General features: G+C 54.3%; 1 protein-coding gene across 1 annotated transcript; it reads right to left on the bottom strand.

Moving 5' to 3' along the window:
* Positions 1–8818: 8818 nt before the first annotated feature.
* LOC119341754 (probable calcium-binding protein CML30) lies at positions 8819–10066 on the bottom strand. The gene has a single exon (XM_037613611.1). The coding sequence runs from the start codon at positions 9858–9860 to the stop codon at positions 9156–9158; it is 705 nt and encodes a 234-aa protein (XP_037469508.1). The 5' UTR covers positions 9861–10066; the 3' UTR covers positions 8819–9155.
* Between the last annotated feature and the right edge of the window lie 4019 nt (positions 10067–14085).

Raw genomic sequence — 14085 nt, 5'->3', positions numbered from 1 at the left:
CCCACGTGATCCGTAGATCGATCTTGTTTGCCATGCCTTATCCTCCAATATGTCTCGCAGGTCTATTGCATTTCCCCGTGCTCTGGTATTTTTGGAGCGACGCCGGGATGCGGCTTGAGTTGAGGGCCGAAAGGCCTCCCTTTCGCGGCCACGGGGTGGCCGATCAGGCGCATCATACGCTGGTGATGTAGGTTTAGTTGCTTCCTCCTCTAGTTGGGGTAGCAGCCTGCGCTTTGGGTAGCTCTTGGAGGGGCGTTCGAGTTTATACTCTTCGGCCGCCAGGACTTTAGTCCATCTGTCGGCTAGCAAGTCTTGGTCAGCTCTAAGTTGCTGTTGTTTTTTCTTGAGGCTGCTTGCTGTGGCCATGAGCCTGCGTTTGAAACGCTCTTGTTCGACGGGATCCTCTGGCACGACAAATTCATCATCGTCGAGGCTTGCCTCGTCTTCGGAGGGAGGCATATAATTGTCGTCCTCGACCTCCCTGTCTGCCGCTCTCTCATGAGGGCTGGCTTCTCCGTCCTCCTGTGCTGGATCCTGCTGGAGGGGGTTGTCTTCGGCACTGTCTGGGGTGTTGTTGTCTCCAGTGCCGGACTCGCCGTTTTTGCTTCGGCGGGATTTAGAGCGGCGCCGCTGACGTCGACGCTTGGGTTGTTTCTTGGAGGTGTCATCCTCCGTTTTTTCATCGCCATCCCCTGCTTTAGGGGTGTCCACCATGTATATGTCATATGACGAGGTGGCTTTCTAGTGCCCTATAGGTGCTGGTTCTTGGTCGTCTCCTTCATCGGCGTCCATACCGTCGATGTCTTTGGAGTCGAAGTCGAGCATGTCGGTTAGATTGTCGATAGTGGCTACAAAGTGGGTGGTGGGTGGGTTTCGAATTTCTTCATCGTCCGCATCCCAACCTTGCTGACCATAGTCCGGCCAGGGCTCTCCCGACAAAGAGAGAGACTTTAGTGAATTCAGGATGTCGCCAAAGGGCGAGTACTAAAAGACGTCTGCGGCGGTGAACTCCATGATCGGAGCCCAATTGGGTTCGATCGAAAGGGGTGCGGAAGATTCGGAGTCCGGAAAGGAGTCCGACACCTTGGAGTCACAGGCCTCACAGAGGACTAGGCCGGTATTTGGCTCGATCGTCGTAGAAATTGCGGCTCCTGGGGCGGCGTCCAATCGTCCGTCCCCGACTGGCGTGGTCGGCTCCGAGCTTGGGGTCGGAGCGGACACCTGAGCGGCGCTCTGGGCGCTGTCCGGCGGCAAAGCTAGATCATGCCCATCGTGAAAGTGCGGCGCGCTCGGCCGTGGCTCGAATCCGTCGAAGATCAAGTCCCCGCGGATGTCGGCCGTGTAATTTAAGCTTCCAAATCTGACCTGATGGCCATGGGCGTAGCTTTCGATCTGCTCCAGATGGCCAAGCGAATTGGCCTGCAGTGCAAAGCCGCCGAATACGAAGATCTGTCCGGGGAGAAAAGTCTCACCCTGGACCGCGTCGTGGTTGATGATCGAAGAAGCCATTGGGCCTAAAGGTGACGACACAGAGGAACTCTTAATGAAAGCACCAATGTCGGTGTCAAATCCGGCGGATCTCGGGTAGGGGGTCCCGAACTGTGCGTCTAGGCGGATGGTAACAGGAGATAAGGGACACGATGTTTTTACCCAGGTTCGGGCCCTCTCGATGGAGGTAAAACCCTACTCCTGCTTGATTAATATTGATGATATGGGTAGTACAAGAGTTGATCTACCACGAGATCAGAGAGGCTAAACCCTAGAAGCTAGCCTATGGTATGATTGTTTTTCGTCCTACGGACTAAAACTCTCCGGTTTATATAGACACCGGAGAGGGCTAGGGTTACACAGAGTCGGTTACAATGGGAGGAGATCTTCATATCGAATCGCCAAGCTTGCCTTCCACGCCAAGGAAGGTCCTATCCGGACACGGGATGAAGTCTTCAATCTTGTATCTTCATAGTCCGGGAGTCCGGCCAAAGGTCATAGTCTGGCCATCCGGACACCCCCTAATCCAGGACTCCCTCAGGCGCCATGCAGACAGCCATCGAGTGAAGGTCGCGAGGAGGGTGTTGATGATGTCCCGGTCCTGGGGGCGGCTAAGCGGCCGCCATAGCTGCAAGAAACCACACATTTTGAAGACAGCATCAGTCGCACGTCGAAGAGGCACTTTCTGAATGACAAGCTTGTTGCGGATGGTCCAAAGCGTCCAGGCGAGAACCCCGACGCACAACCTACGAATATGGCGGTAGCGAGGGGGGAGGCGTGAATCTCAACAACTAAGTCGGGGAAGTTGGTATTACACCACTGTCCACCAACCGTCTCGCGGAAACAGGACCACAGGAATTGGGCTGTGGAGCAAGAGAAGAAGATGTGGTTAGCATCCTCGACCGTGCCACACAAGGGACAAATCCCATCTCCTGGTCCATTCCATTTGAGGACCTCCACCATAGAGGGAAGGCGTCCCCTGATCCACTGCCACAGGAAAATCAGGATCTTCAGAGGGAGGCGAATTTCCCAGATTAGATAAAGGGATCAGGAGCCGTCGAGGGAGCGATGGCCGCGTATAAGGATTTAGTGGAGAAGCGGCCAGATGGCTCTAGACGCCAAGAGATGGAGTCAGGGTTGTCCTCGACGTCCACCGGAAGGAGCGCGATGTCCTGGAGGAGGGAGTCCCAGGAGGCTACCTCATGAGGATCGAAGGAGCGCCGGAAAGCGAGACGCCCTAAGTCAATAAGGGCCGTCTCAACAGAGACCCGAGGGTCAACCGCAATGGTGAATAGTTCTGGGAAGCGAGCGGCCAGGGGGGAGTCCCCTAGCCAACGATCAAACCAGAACATGGTTGACGACCTAGAGCCAACCGAGATGGATGTGCCAATGCGGAGCATGGGAAGAAGCTGGATCACAGCCTGCCAGAACTGGGAGCCGGCAGAGCGCTGGCAGAAAGCAAGGGGTTGGCCCCGGAGGTATTTATTCCTGATGATGGTGAGCCAGAGGCCTCCTTCCCCATTGGCAATACGCCAGAGCCATCGGGTCAGGAGAGCAATGTTCATGCGCCGAGAAGACAAGATCCCCAGGCCCCCCTGGTCCTTGGGTTTGCAAATGTCAGGCCAGCTCACCATATGGTACTTCTGCTTGTCTCCCTCGCCTGCCCAGAAAAACCTGGACTGGTACTTGGCGATCTGCTGATGGAGTGTCTCATGGAGGTTGTAGAAGCTCATGAGAAACCATAGGAGACTGACAAGCGAGGAGTTGGTGAGGATCACCCTGGCGGCCTTCGAAAGCCACCGCCCCTTCCATGTCTCCACTCGATGCTGCATCCGGGTCACAGTCGGGCGCAGGTCAGCCACGGTGAGTCACGAGTCACTAATGGGGATCCCCAAATAGGTCGTGGGGAAAGTACCCAGTCGACAGTTTAGCCGGTCAGCAATGGCCTGGGACTCGTCAGGAGTGTAGCCAAGAATCATCACTTCGCTCTTATCGAAGTTGATTGTGAGTCCATACATCTACTGGAAGCATAGGAGGAGGAACTTCAGGTTGGCAATGTCAGAGGCTGATCCCTCCACCATTATTATGGTGCCGTCAGCATAGTGTAGGAGGGAAACCCCTCCCCCTCCTACCAGGTGAGGGACTAAGCTATGGATATGGCCAACAGATTTAGCCTTATCTAGGATAACAACAAGGGCATCGACGACCATGTTAAACAGAAAGGGAAGAACGGGTCGCCCTGGCGAACCACACATAGGGTGGGGAAGTAGGACCCAATCTCGCCATTAATGTTAACCGCGGTCCGACCGCAGGAAACGAGTTGCATCACTCTGGTCACCCACCGGTCATCGAAACCCTTGCGGAGCAGGACTTCCCGAAGGAAGGGCCAGTGAACCGTATCATAGGCCTTGTGGAAGTCAAGCTTTAGGAAGACCGCCCGGTGGTGTTTGGCTCGGACTTCGTGAAATACTAATACCCCATCCAAAATAAACCGCACTTGAATGAAGGCGGATTGGTTGGGGTGAGCGATAGAATCGGCCAAAAGGGTTACCCTATTGGCGTACCCTTTGGCTAGGATCCAGAATATCACATTGATCACAGTGATAGGCCGGAATTAGCGGATATCCGAAGCACCCGGAACTTTGGGGATGAGGGTGATGACCCCATAGTTCAGGCGCCCAAGGTCCATGGTCCTCGAGAAGAATTCGTCGAAGAGGGCCATGACCTCCGGCTTGATGGTTTGCCAGAATGTTTTGAAAAACATCACTGGCAGTCCATCCGGTCCTAGAGCCGAGGAAGGGTTCATACCCTTTATGGCCGCGAGGATCTCGTCCTCCGAGAAAGGCGCCACCAAAGTGGCATTAGCCTCGGCAGTCACTAGCTGGCGGCCCGACCAAGTGTCGGGGGCCAGTGCGACCCCACCCCGAGGGGTGGGGGAAAAGGTCTTTACAAAAGTCGTATACATGGACACGAATATCCGAGGGGCGGGCAAGTTGGGAATCTCCATCCCACAGGCAATTGATGGAATTCCGTCTACGTCACCCATTCGCGATCGCCTGGAAGTACGTCGTATTGGCGTCTCCACAGAGCATCCATCTTTGGGTACCCCGGAGCCTCCAGTAAGCCTCTTTGTCCGTGTAGATGATCGAGAGCTGATCCTCGAGATCATATCGCAGCATCCACTCGTCAGGGGATATACCGGAAGTGTCCGCGCGGGTGTCCAGGGTCTGGATGGCCGACAGGAGGGCTTTTTTGCACTCGCGAAGGTCTCGCCCAAGGTTCACGCCCCAACCCTTTATAAATTGGTGGGCGAGCTTGGCGCAAAATTGCCACGAGTCAACAACGGTCATGGAGCAGTGAGGAGAGGCGCGCGCGGAGATCCACTTAGCCGCAACCGCCTCGAGGAAGCCCGCCTGGTTGAGCCAGAAGAGCTCAAACCGGAAACGCAGCGGAACCAGAGGTCGGTCGTCGGTGGTGGAGAGGAGTAGGGGCACGTGGTCAGAACCGATCTGGGTGATCGCCCGAAGCGAGGTCAGGGGGCATCTAAGCTCCCATTCCGGAGAAACTAGGACGCGATCCAGGATGGATCATGTTGGGTCCGCCTGACGATTAGTCCAGGTGAACCTAGCACCTGTCCGCTCAAGCTCGCGGAGGCCTAGCTCCGCGATGCAGTCGTTGAACATCTGCATCCGGGGAAGGTTGATCCGGTCGTTGCTCTTCTCATCCGGGGAGCAGATAAGGTTAAAGTCTCATCCCACGACTACAGGAAGGAGGGAAGCGAAGATCTTCTGCTGCAGCTCAGCGAGGAAGGCCGGGGAGCAGCGGTGGTCCGCCGGTACGTACACGATCATGACCTCCCATTTGAAGTTGAGCGCCCGTTCAAAGATCTCCATACCGACGAAGAAATCGCCCCGGTCCATTCCGCCCACCTCAAAGGTGGCATCCTTCACACCTAAAAGGATGCCACCCGAGTACACCATGGTCCCACTAGAAGGGAGCCAATGCCAGCCGAATAGGTGGGGGCTAAGGCAATCGAGCTCAGGGAGGGAGAACTCCGTGCGCATGGTTTCCTGGATGGCAATGATGTCGATGTGCTCGTCACGCATGTACTCGATGAGTTGGCGGCGGCGGCCGTCATGGCCAAAGCCGCGGATGTTCCAGAAGAGGACTCGCATCTAAGCCGCCATCGGGGGGCTGCTTGGCCCCAAGACACGGGAGGCGCTCTGTGCCCGAAGGGCCGCAGTGCGAGAGCGAGTGCGCTCATGGATCAACTCATTGGGCACTGCCGGGACCGCCGTCACGGAAGGTGTGACGGCCAGTTCCATGGGTTGGCGGCGGAGGCGCGCCCGAGTTTCTGCCAGCTTGCCATCCAAAATCTCGCGGGCCTGAATGGCCGCGATCTGCTCTAAGGGGGGACCAACTTCCCCTCTGAAGATGATGGCCGAATCCGTGGCCACCCGAGCGAGGTGGCGAAGCGGAACGGCCTCTAATGCGGAAAAGGAACAACCGAAAGAACTATGGGGGGGTGGAGACCGCACCTGACTCGAGGTTCCTAGTCGTCGCCCGAAGCTCAGCACGCTCGGAGACGGATGGGGCCGGGAGGTCCGACGGGTGGGCCGCATCGAGGCGGGCGCTGCGGCGGGAGGCAGTCATCGGCGTCGAAGTGGAGCAAGGCCGTCGGCCGTATGCCACTGTCCGTGGTGGGTGCGCAGCGACGGGGGTGGTCACGTCGTCGGGCACCACCACGGCTAGGGGGGCAGGGGAGGCGAGAGCGTCGCTGGGGGCCACCAGCGGAAGAGGCAGGACGGGGGGCCCAGGGAGCCCCCGGTCGGGTCCGCCGCAGGTGGAGAAGCAGGCGCGTCGCGGCGTTCAGGCCCCCACCGTCGTTGTCCATGGGAGCCAAAGGAGTCGGGCCAGGAAGAGGTGATGGCGGCGGGCTCAGTGGAGACTGGATCGGAGCGGAGTCGGCGGACGGGGAGCGGGGTGACGATGGCGGAAGCACAAGTAGGCCTACGCTAGAGATGTCGCTGACCTCAGCCGACGAAGCAGGAGATGCCAGAGGGGGACGGCCAGCCGGAGGGCAGCTGCGAGGGCATAGGCCGTCACTCGGGTGTGCCCGGCTCCGGACCCGCCCTGACCCGCAGGGGGCTCGTGGGAGGGTGAGCGGGAGTGCTCCGACATCTCGTCGTCGTCCTCAGGATCGTCGTCATGGCGAGATGGGCGAGGGCGCCGGTGGTGAGAGTCGTCGGCATCGTCCGACCCACCCCCCTGATGGCCGTCATCGGAGGAGCGGGGGCGGCCGACATGGTTCGATGGCTCAGGGCAGATCTTGAGGTCGAAGCTCTCGTCGTTGAAGAACACGCGGACAGTGGCGCGGAGTTTGGAGGAGTCTAGGCATTTCACCTTCACCCGGACCTCCTCCTCCTTGCGGAGGGAGAGCTCGTCGACCACCACCACCTTGCCGAGAATCTTGGACAAACTGCGGATAACACGCTCAGACCGGGCAATATCGGGAAGGCCGGTGATAAGGATCCAAGCCGTGTCCAGAACCGCCACCGCCTTGGGATCCCACTTCGGCTCGGAGATGTCCACCACCAACTGGTTGAGAACCAAGGTGATGTTGCCGCTGCGGGTGCAGTAGCCCATGCTGATGGCGTCGGGGAAGACCACCGTGAAGGTGTTGGCGGAAGTGGGGGCAACCTGTCAGTCCCACTTGCACCTACACAGGTGGTTGAGCTCGGCCTCGATCATCGCGGGGGAAGCCACACCCTCGCCCACGACGGAGACCACCGCCGGGAGCAAGGGGGAGGGCGGAGGGCGTCAGGCACCTCGACATGGAAGAAACCCATGCCCTCGACGTGGGAACTTCTTTCACGAGCAGGAATTATTATCACCAAAAAAAGGATTATTGAATTTCTGTTGCCTAGATTTCTGTCATTCTCAAGTTTTGGTCATTATCCAAGTATCCAAACCATGCCCGTCGGTTAAAAAATAACGGTTCCTTTTTGAGACCATGACCTCCCCTTGCCTAGAGAAAGTGGCCAGCCATTGCTCTTCTGTCGACGCGCCAAGACGGAAGCATAGATGGGATCGAACCACATTCCACCTGTCTGGGAATCCGCATCTCGCCTGGGTTCTTGAGGCTGATGCCGCGCCCATCTCATCATTTCTGCCCGCCATTGATGACCAGCACATGCTCCCTCGCTTCTTTCCCCGCTCCCCAAATCACCGATCCTCCTTCTCCTGGTTGCCATTTGTTGTCTGTGTAAGTAATTGTTCGTTGCAAAATACGCCACCGGCCCATTTGTCAACCACGGATTAAAATGATAAATTGCTGCAGGCCCGAGCTCTGTGTAGTTGTTCATAAAAACACTGACAGCGATCTGGAGCGTAAGAAAATCTTCAGTGCTGCTTTTAAATGTTACTAGTGTTATTGCAGGCCTCCTAGCCAGATCCAAGAAACTGTATTAAACACTGACAGTGATCTGTGAGCATGAGCAGTGGTTTCAGGAAAACAATATCTTCAGTGCCGCTTTAAAAATGCTAGGACTAACCATTGACTTCGGGCTGCAGTTTTAACGGGTCTCGCTAACATCAGAATGAGACAAGACGAGACGGGCCTCTCTGAAGAGGATCACTCAGTTTACACTGGCTTTTCAGACCGTTGTGGATACTGGTGCTTGCTTCAACGGCAGTTTTGCAGACCAGTGACGATGAGTTTGTACTCAGAGTCTCAGACTACTATGATGATGACAAAAACGGCCGGTGTTTTCACACGCAGGTGGTTATTTTGATGTGATTTTCTCCGGTCAAGACGTTCTTCAGAGTAAGAACAAAGTACAGGTCTACATCTCGAAAAGTCCATTCTCGAAAAAATGGGCCTACATCTCAAGATTTTCTTCTACTTTGATTTTTCTCAGGTTAGCGCTGGTGAATTTGTTCTTTCCCTGCGACTCTGACCGGGTAAAAATGGCACGCCCAAAGACCCACTCAACTACGTATGTGCACATTGATTTGTTCAAAAGACAAGAACGCATGGTACAAAAGTCTGTACACAACTCAGTCTCCAGATGTAATTTTTCCTTTTGACAGCGTAAGATGGCAAAATACCTACCTTGTACACAAAGGCAGATAGGTACTTTCTCCCTGGCTTTCTTCATGGACAAGTGTCCATGGCTAAAGCTCTGAAAGTTTGGTCCCAAAAAATTGGCACATACTTCCTTCGTCCCATAATATAAGAGCGTTTTTTACACTAGTGAGTAATTAACAAGTGCAAAGAAACACTGATCATTTCACAAGCACAGCAGCAGAGCAATCCTTATGCATTGAGTGAGATCTTAATTTTTCACCAGCCGACCAAGAAATAATATTTACATGCATACTTGATAGAGTACTTGTCAGTAACACAGCAGAGGAGATGAGAAACCAAGTTGATCAGCAAGAACAGGGGAGGGGAGAACACACGGCCGGAGCGGGAAGCTGATTTAGCTTCCGGCCAGCCCCCTCTCCCGTAATAAACTGGTTGATTAGTGGGTTCTTCGTCGTCTGATCTTCGGATCCAGTCCGAGAGCAGATCACCAACAACGTCGCTCGGACTCGCAGAATCCAAGAACAAAAAATTCGATCTCTGGGGAGGGAGAGAAGAAGAAGGTGGAGTGGGGGTGGGGCTAGGCCTTGACGACGGCCATCATGCGCTTGAACTCCTCGAAGTTGACCATGCCGTCGCCGTCGCTGTCGACGAGGCGTATCATGTCGCGGCACTCGGCGGCGGCGGGGCGGCCGCGCAGGCCGAGGGAGCCCAGCACGGTGCCCAGCTCCTCGGCGGAGATGAGCCCGTCCTTGTTGCCGTCGAACACGTCGAACGCCTCCTTGAGGTCCATCTCCTCCCCCTCCTCGTCGTCGTCCTCCTCCTCCCCCTCGGCCCCGTCGGCCGCGCCGGCGGAGGCGGGGAGCAGCGAGGCCTTGCGCTTCTTGGGGATGGAGTCGTAGAGCTCGCGGAACTCGTGGATGTCGATGAGGCCGTCGCTGTTGGCGTCGACGCGGGCCACCATGGCGGCCGCCTCGGCGGCGGACACGGCGATGCCCAGCCGCTTCAGCGACTCCTCCAGCTCCCCCGCCGTGATGAAGCCGTCGCCGTCGTGGTCGAACGTCGAGAACACGATCCCCAGGTCTGCCTCCCGGTCCGCCGGCGCCGGCCGCTCCTCCCTCTCCTCCGCCTTGCTGGCCTTGGCTTCTTGCTCGCCGTGGTTGTTACTCTTGGACTTCTCGCCGTCGACGTCGCAGCACTTCTTGGCGCCGCGCGAGGAGGAGGAGGCGAGGGAGAAGAGGGCGCAGAGGCCGCCGAGGAGGAAGAGCAGGAGCAGAGGCGCCATGGACGACGCTGGCTCTTCGCGCTGCTGCAGTGCTGGCCTGCCGTGGGAGAGGGAGCGCGCGTGTTGGTTTGTCCGCGGGCGAGTGTGTGTGAATGTGAAGGCAGACGACACGCAGCGGCTAATATATGAGGCGGAGGCGACGGCGTCGACGACGGAGTGAGTAAACAAGGGGAAGAAGAAGAGTCGTGGAGTGGAAGAGGGCAGCGGTTGGTTGGTTGGTTCAGTTGCTGCCCGATCGTGCGACTTGGTAGTAGTAGATCGTGGGTGGTTCAGACTAAACCTGGGCAAACGTCGGGCCGGGCCGGGCTTGTAAAAGCCCGACCTTCATTTTTCAAGCCCGAGCCCGGCCCGAAGCCCGAAATACTCCCTGAAATGAGTATTTAACCAAAAACTACCACAATTGACGGAAACGTGACGAAAAACTACCACTTTACGTTTTTGTGCGAAAAACTATCAAATTTGGACTAAACCGTGGCAAAAAACTACCAACTCGTGAAATCGCTCGCTTCGCCCGCGCTAACCCCGAATCTGACCGGTTGGGCCTGCGAATCAGGCGCCACGTTGGCGAACGGACGGCCGGCGCGCGTTGACGGCCGTTAACGGCCCGTCCGCTGTCGGAACGGCGCCTGTCGGTGGGCCAATAAGTGAGAGCGAGCTCAGCCGCTCATTCTCCTCCTCCTCGCTCGCTCTCACTCGTCCTCACTCCATCCTCTCCCTCTCCCTCTCCCTGGTCCTCTGACCTAGGTCAGCCTATCGCCGTCGCCGCCGCGGCCATTGCTGCCGGTCGAAGGTGAGGATGCCATCCTGGTATGACGAGGACAGCTCGGACAAGGACATCAACATGGTTTCATTGGATCAGCAGCTATTTGTAAGTGCATAATGGTGGAACAGAGTTAGGGTTAGGGTTAGTTCATCCAAATTGGAGATTCCAATTTGCTTTTGGTTTGATTCGAAGTTTCTTTTGCAGGAAACCCCTGACACTGTGGTGGAACCATCTTTCTGTGGTTCTTACACTGAATCTGAGCCGACGTGCATAATGCATCATCAGAGGTCGAAGAAGATGGTGGCTTTTGAAGGTGCTTTGACTGGCAGGCGTTTCCTGGGTTGTCCTGTGCAGCGGGTATTAAATCTTGAACGCTAACTTGTTTTGCTGCTGGAGATGTGTGATGTGTTTTGCTGCTGGAGATGTGAGATGTGTGGTGCAGCATGTGGTGCAGAGATGTGTGCTGCAGCATGTGGAAGCTATATATGAAAGTAGATCTTTAGTTAACTGGATTCAATACATGACTGAACCTGATAACACCTACAAGCAGATATCTTTAGTGTATTATGAACCTGAGAATATAGTTGTTAACTGAAAAAGAACAGAGTAGGTGTTAACTGAAAAAGAACAGAGTAGGTGTTAACTGAAAAAGAACAGAGTAGGTGTTAACTGAAAAAGAACAGAGTTAAATGAATTTATATCTACTGCTAAATGTAGTTGTTAACTGAATTTATCTCTGTTGCTAAATGTAGCTGTTAACTGAATTTATCTCTGATGCTAAGTCAGGTGCATATTGATGTAAACAAAGGGTTTCAGCTAAATGAAATGACTTTATGACTTTTGGTTTCTGTACTAAGTTTGTTACTAAGTGCTTTGTGCTTAATTATAAATAATTGCTTCTGTAGGATGAAGGTGTGAACTGTGGGGTTGTGGAGTGGGTGGATGGTCCTTGGCCAGAGATTCTACAAAGGTGCCTAACCAGGATTTGGGACATGTATCATGAGCAGAACTTGGGCAGGGTGAATGACAAACAAGCCCATGAGAAAGAGGTGGCCAAGCTACAGAAGGAAATTGATTTCCTGTCAAACAACTACAACCAGTTGGTGGAAGATGTATCCAACCTATTTGACTATCAAGATGGCAAGATGTCTCACGACATGGACTATACCAGTCAGGCAATCAATGAACTAGCTGAGAAGAAGAAACAACTTGAGGATCAGCCAAAGATTGAGTTAAGTATGGAAAAGTTGAAGCTTGCCAAGGAGCAAAGGTGCATTCTTCAAAGCCAAGCAGAGATCATTCAGAACATGAGGAAGGCCATGAAGGAAGTGGAGGGGGACAGGGACCTACTTAAGCAAGAGAAGAAGAAGTTAGAGTATCTTATTGCTGATCTGCTCAATGCTGGGCATGACAGCAAAGCTAAGCTGGAGAGGATCAAGGCAATTATGAATGAGTGAAGTGGTTGGTTTGTGGGTTAAGTAATTAGTAGGCCTATATATATAGCTGGCCTTGGAATGTCATGCATGTTAGGTGTATATTTTGGGAAAGTTTCATGTGCTTTCAGAATGGTATGAGGGAGGGAGGTATTGCTATGGTTTAAGAACTACTTGGTTTTATCTATGATGTAATGACTATTATGTTAAGACCTACTATGCTAAGTACTCATGCTAAGTTAAGTAAGTAAGAATGTTTTATCTATGATGAGGTTGTTTTACTCTGCTTATATCATGTGTGATAACTGACAGTACTGACATAGTTGGAAGTAGCAAGTAACATATATAGCAATTAGCTTAGATAGTCTGACAAATAACTTAACATAGATAGTCTGACATAGATAGCAACTACTATTAGATAGTGCCTGACATAGATAGCAACTACTATTAGATAGTGCCTGACATAAAGATGAACTACTAGTAGATAGTGCCTGACGAAACTAAACCTAGGAACTTACTGCACTTAAGAAAGTTCAGGACTGACGAAAGTGAATATTAGTGCAGCAGTTCACTCCTCCTTCTTCAGCATCTTCAGGCGGTGCGAGCGGCGCACCGCAGTCACGGCCGCCCTCTTCTTCTTGCCCGGCGCCGGCTCCAGCACATCATCCTCACCGCCATCTTGTTCTTGCTTCACAACGACGCCGTCTGGGAGATCGTCCACCTCTGGCAGCGCATCCACGTGGATTGGGCGGTTCCTATCCCCCTCCACGGCATCGAGGACGGGAGCCAGCGTCTGCAGTTCAGGCTCGTCGTCGGAGAGGACGACTACCTCATCCACCTCGTCGTCAGAGTCGTCAGAGGGCTCGTCACTGGACTCGTCGTCAGTGGACTCGTCGTCAGAAGACTCGCCCTCAGAGTCGTCAGAGGGCCCAAGGACCCATGGATTGCGCCAGAGGGCGTTGTTGATTGGGGCTGGGACAGCGAGGACGGCTTCGGTGACGTCGTCCGCGGCGGCCGGTGGCGTGGTGGATGAGCGGTACATCCACCATCTGGCGCGCTGCCTGGGGTCGGGGGAGCGCTGCACCTCGCGCATCGCTCAGAGCAGAATGGTCGGCGCCGGGATGGTGCGGCCGGCAGAGTGGAAGGCGCGCTGCTTTTCATCAGCCGTCATCACCTTCATGAGGCCGCGGGCGTGGTTCCTGAGCATCGCCATACTGGGGAACCAGCGCGCGATCTCCCTGTACTGTGCCCGGATCTCCTTGTTGTTGCCGCCGAGAGCTTCGATGGCGAGCTGCCATTCCATGGCGACGGCGGTGGCGGTGGTTGTCGGCGGTGATTTCGACAGGAGAGAGGGGGAAGTGGAGTGGGCGGTGCGACCGACGAGTGGGCGAGTGAGGAGAGGGTGTGGTGGGTGGACACGTAATAAAGTAGTAGAATCCAAAACGACTGGTCCACGCTGCCAGCTGCTACGCACGCTGAAAAGAGGACGTGGCTAACAACATATAATAAGTTTGGCCGATACTAGTCAAACAAATCACCAGCACTAGCCCATTGGTATTGAACGCATAGTTACAACCAACTGGTCCTGGGTTCGAGCCCCAGGCCAGACTTTTTTTGTGCAGATTTTTTTTCGTACAATGAATTTGGCAATAAGTTCTATACTGTAGAAATGGCAAAGTAAAACAAAAAAACAAATCAAAACAACTCAGTAGCACTTAGCCCATTTGTATTGGGCACAAATAAGTTCACATGTCACATTGTCCAGAAATTAGTAACACAACACACATTTAGTAGCAGAACACAAACTTAGTAGCAGAACACAAATAAGTAGCATACACTCAATAGTTTCCACTAGCATTGAAATAGGATGCAAACTTGCTAGGAGGTTTCCTCTTCCTCTTGCCTGCCAATATCCCTGGTTCTCCAGTGGATGTTCTTGGTGCATTGAATGTTCTTGTAGATGTTGATCCTCTTGTTCTTGCAGCTCTTGTTGATGCAGATCCTGTTGCAGGTGCTGGTGAAGACCTGG

This window comes from Triticum dicoccoides, chromosome 7B (assembly GCF_002162155.2).
Source record: "Triticum dicoccoides isolate Atlit2015 ecotype Zavitan chromosome 7B, WEW_v2.0, whole genome shotgun sequence".
Classification (NCBI taxonomy): domain Eukaryota; kingdom Viridiplantae; phylum Streptophyta; class Magnoliopsida; order Poales; family Poaceae; genus Triticum; species Triticum dicoccoides.
Note: the sequence above shows the minus strand (reverse complement) of the source record. Positions and strands in the feature narration are given on the sequence as shown.

Excerpts from the sequence above, each read along its gene's own strand:
- LOC119341754 (XM_037613611.1), bottom strand. The coding sequence starts at position 9,860 with ATGGCGCCTCTGCTCCTGCTCTTCCTCCTCGGCGGCCTCTGCGCCCTC.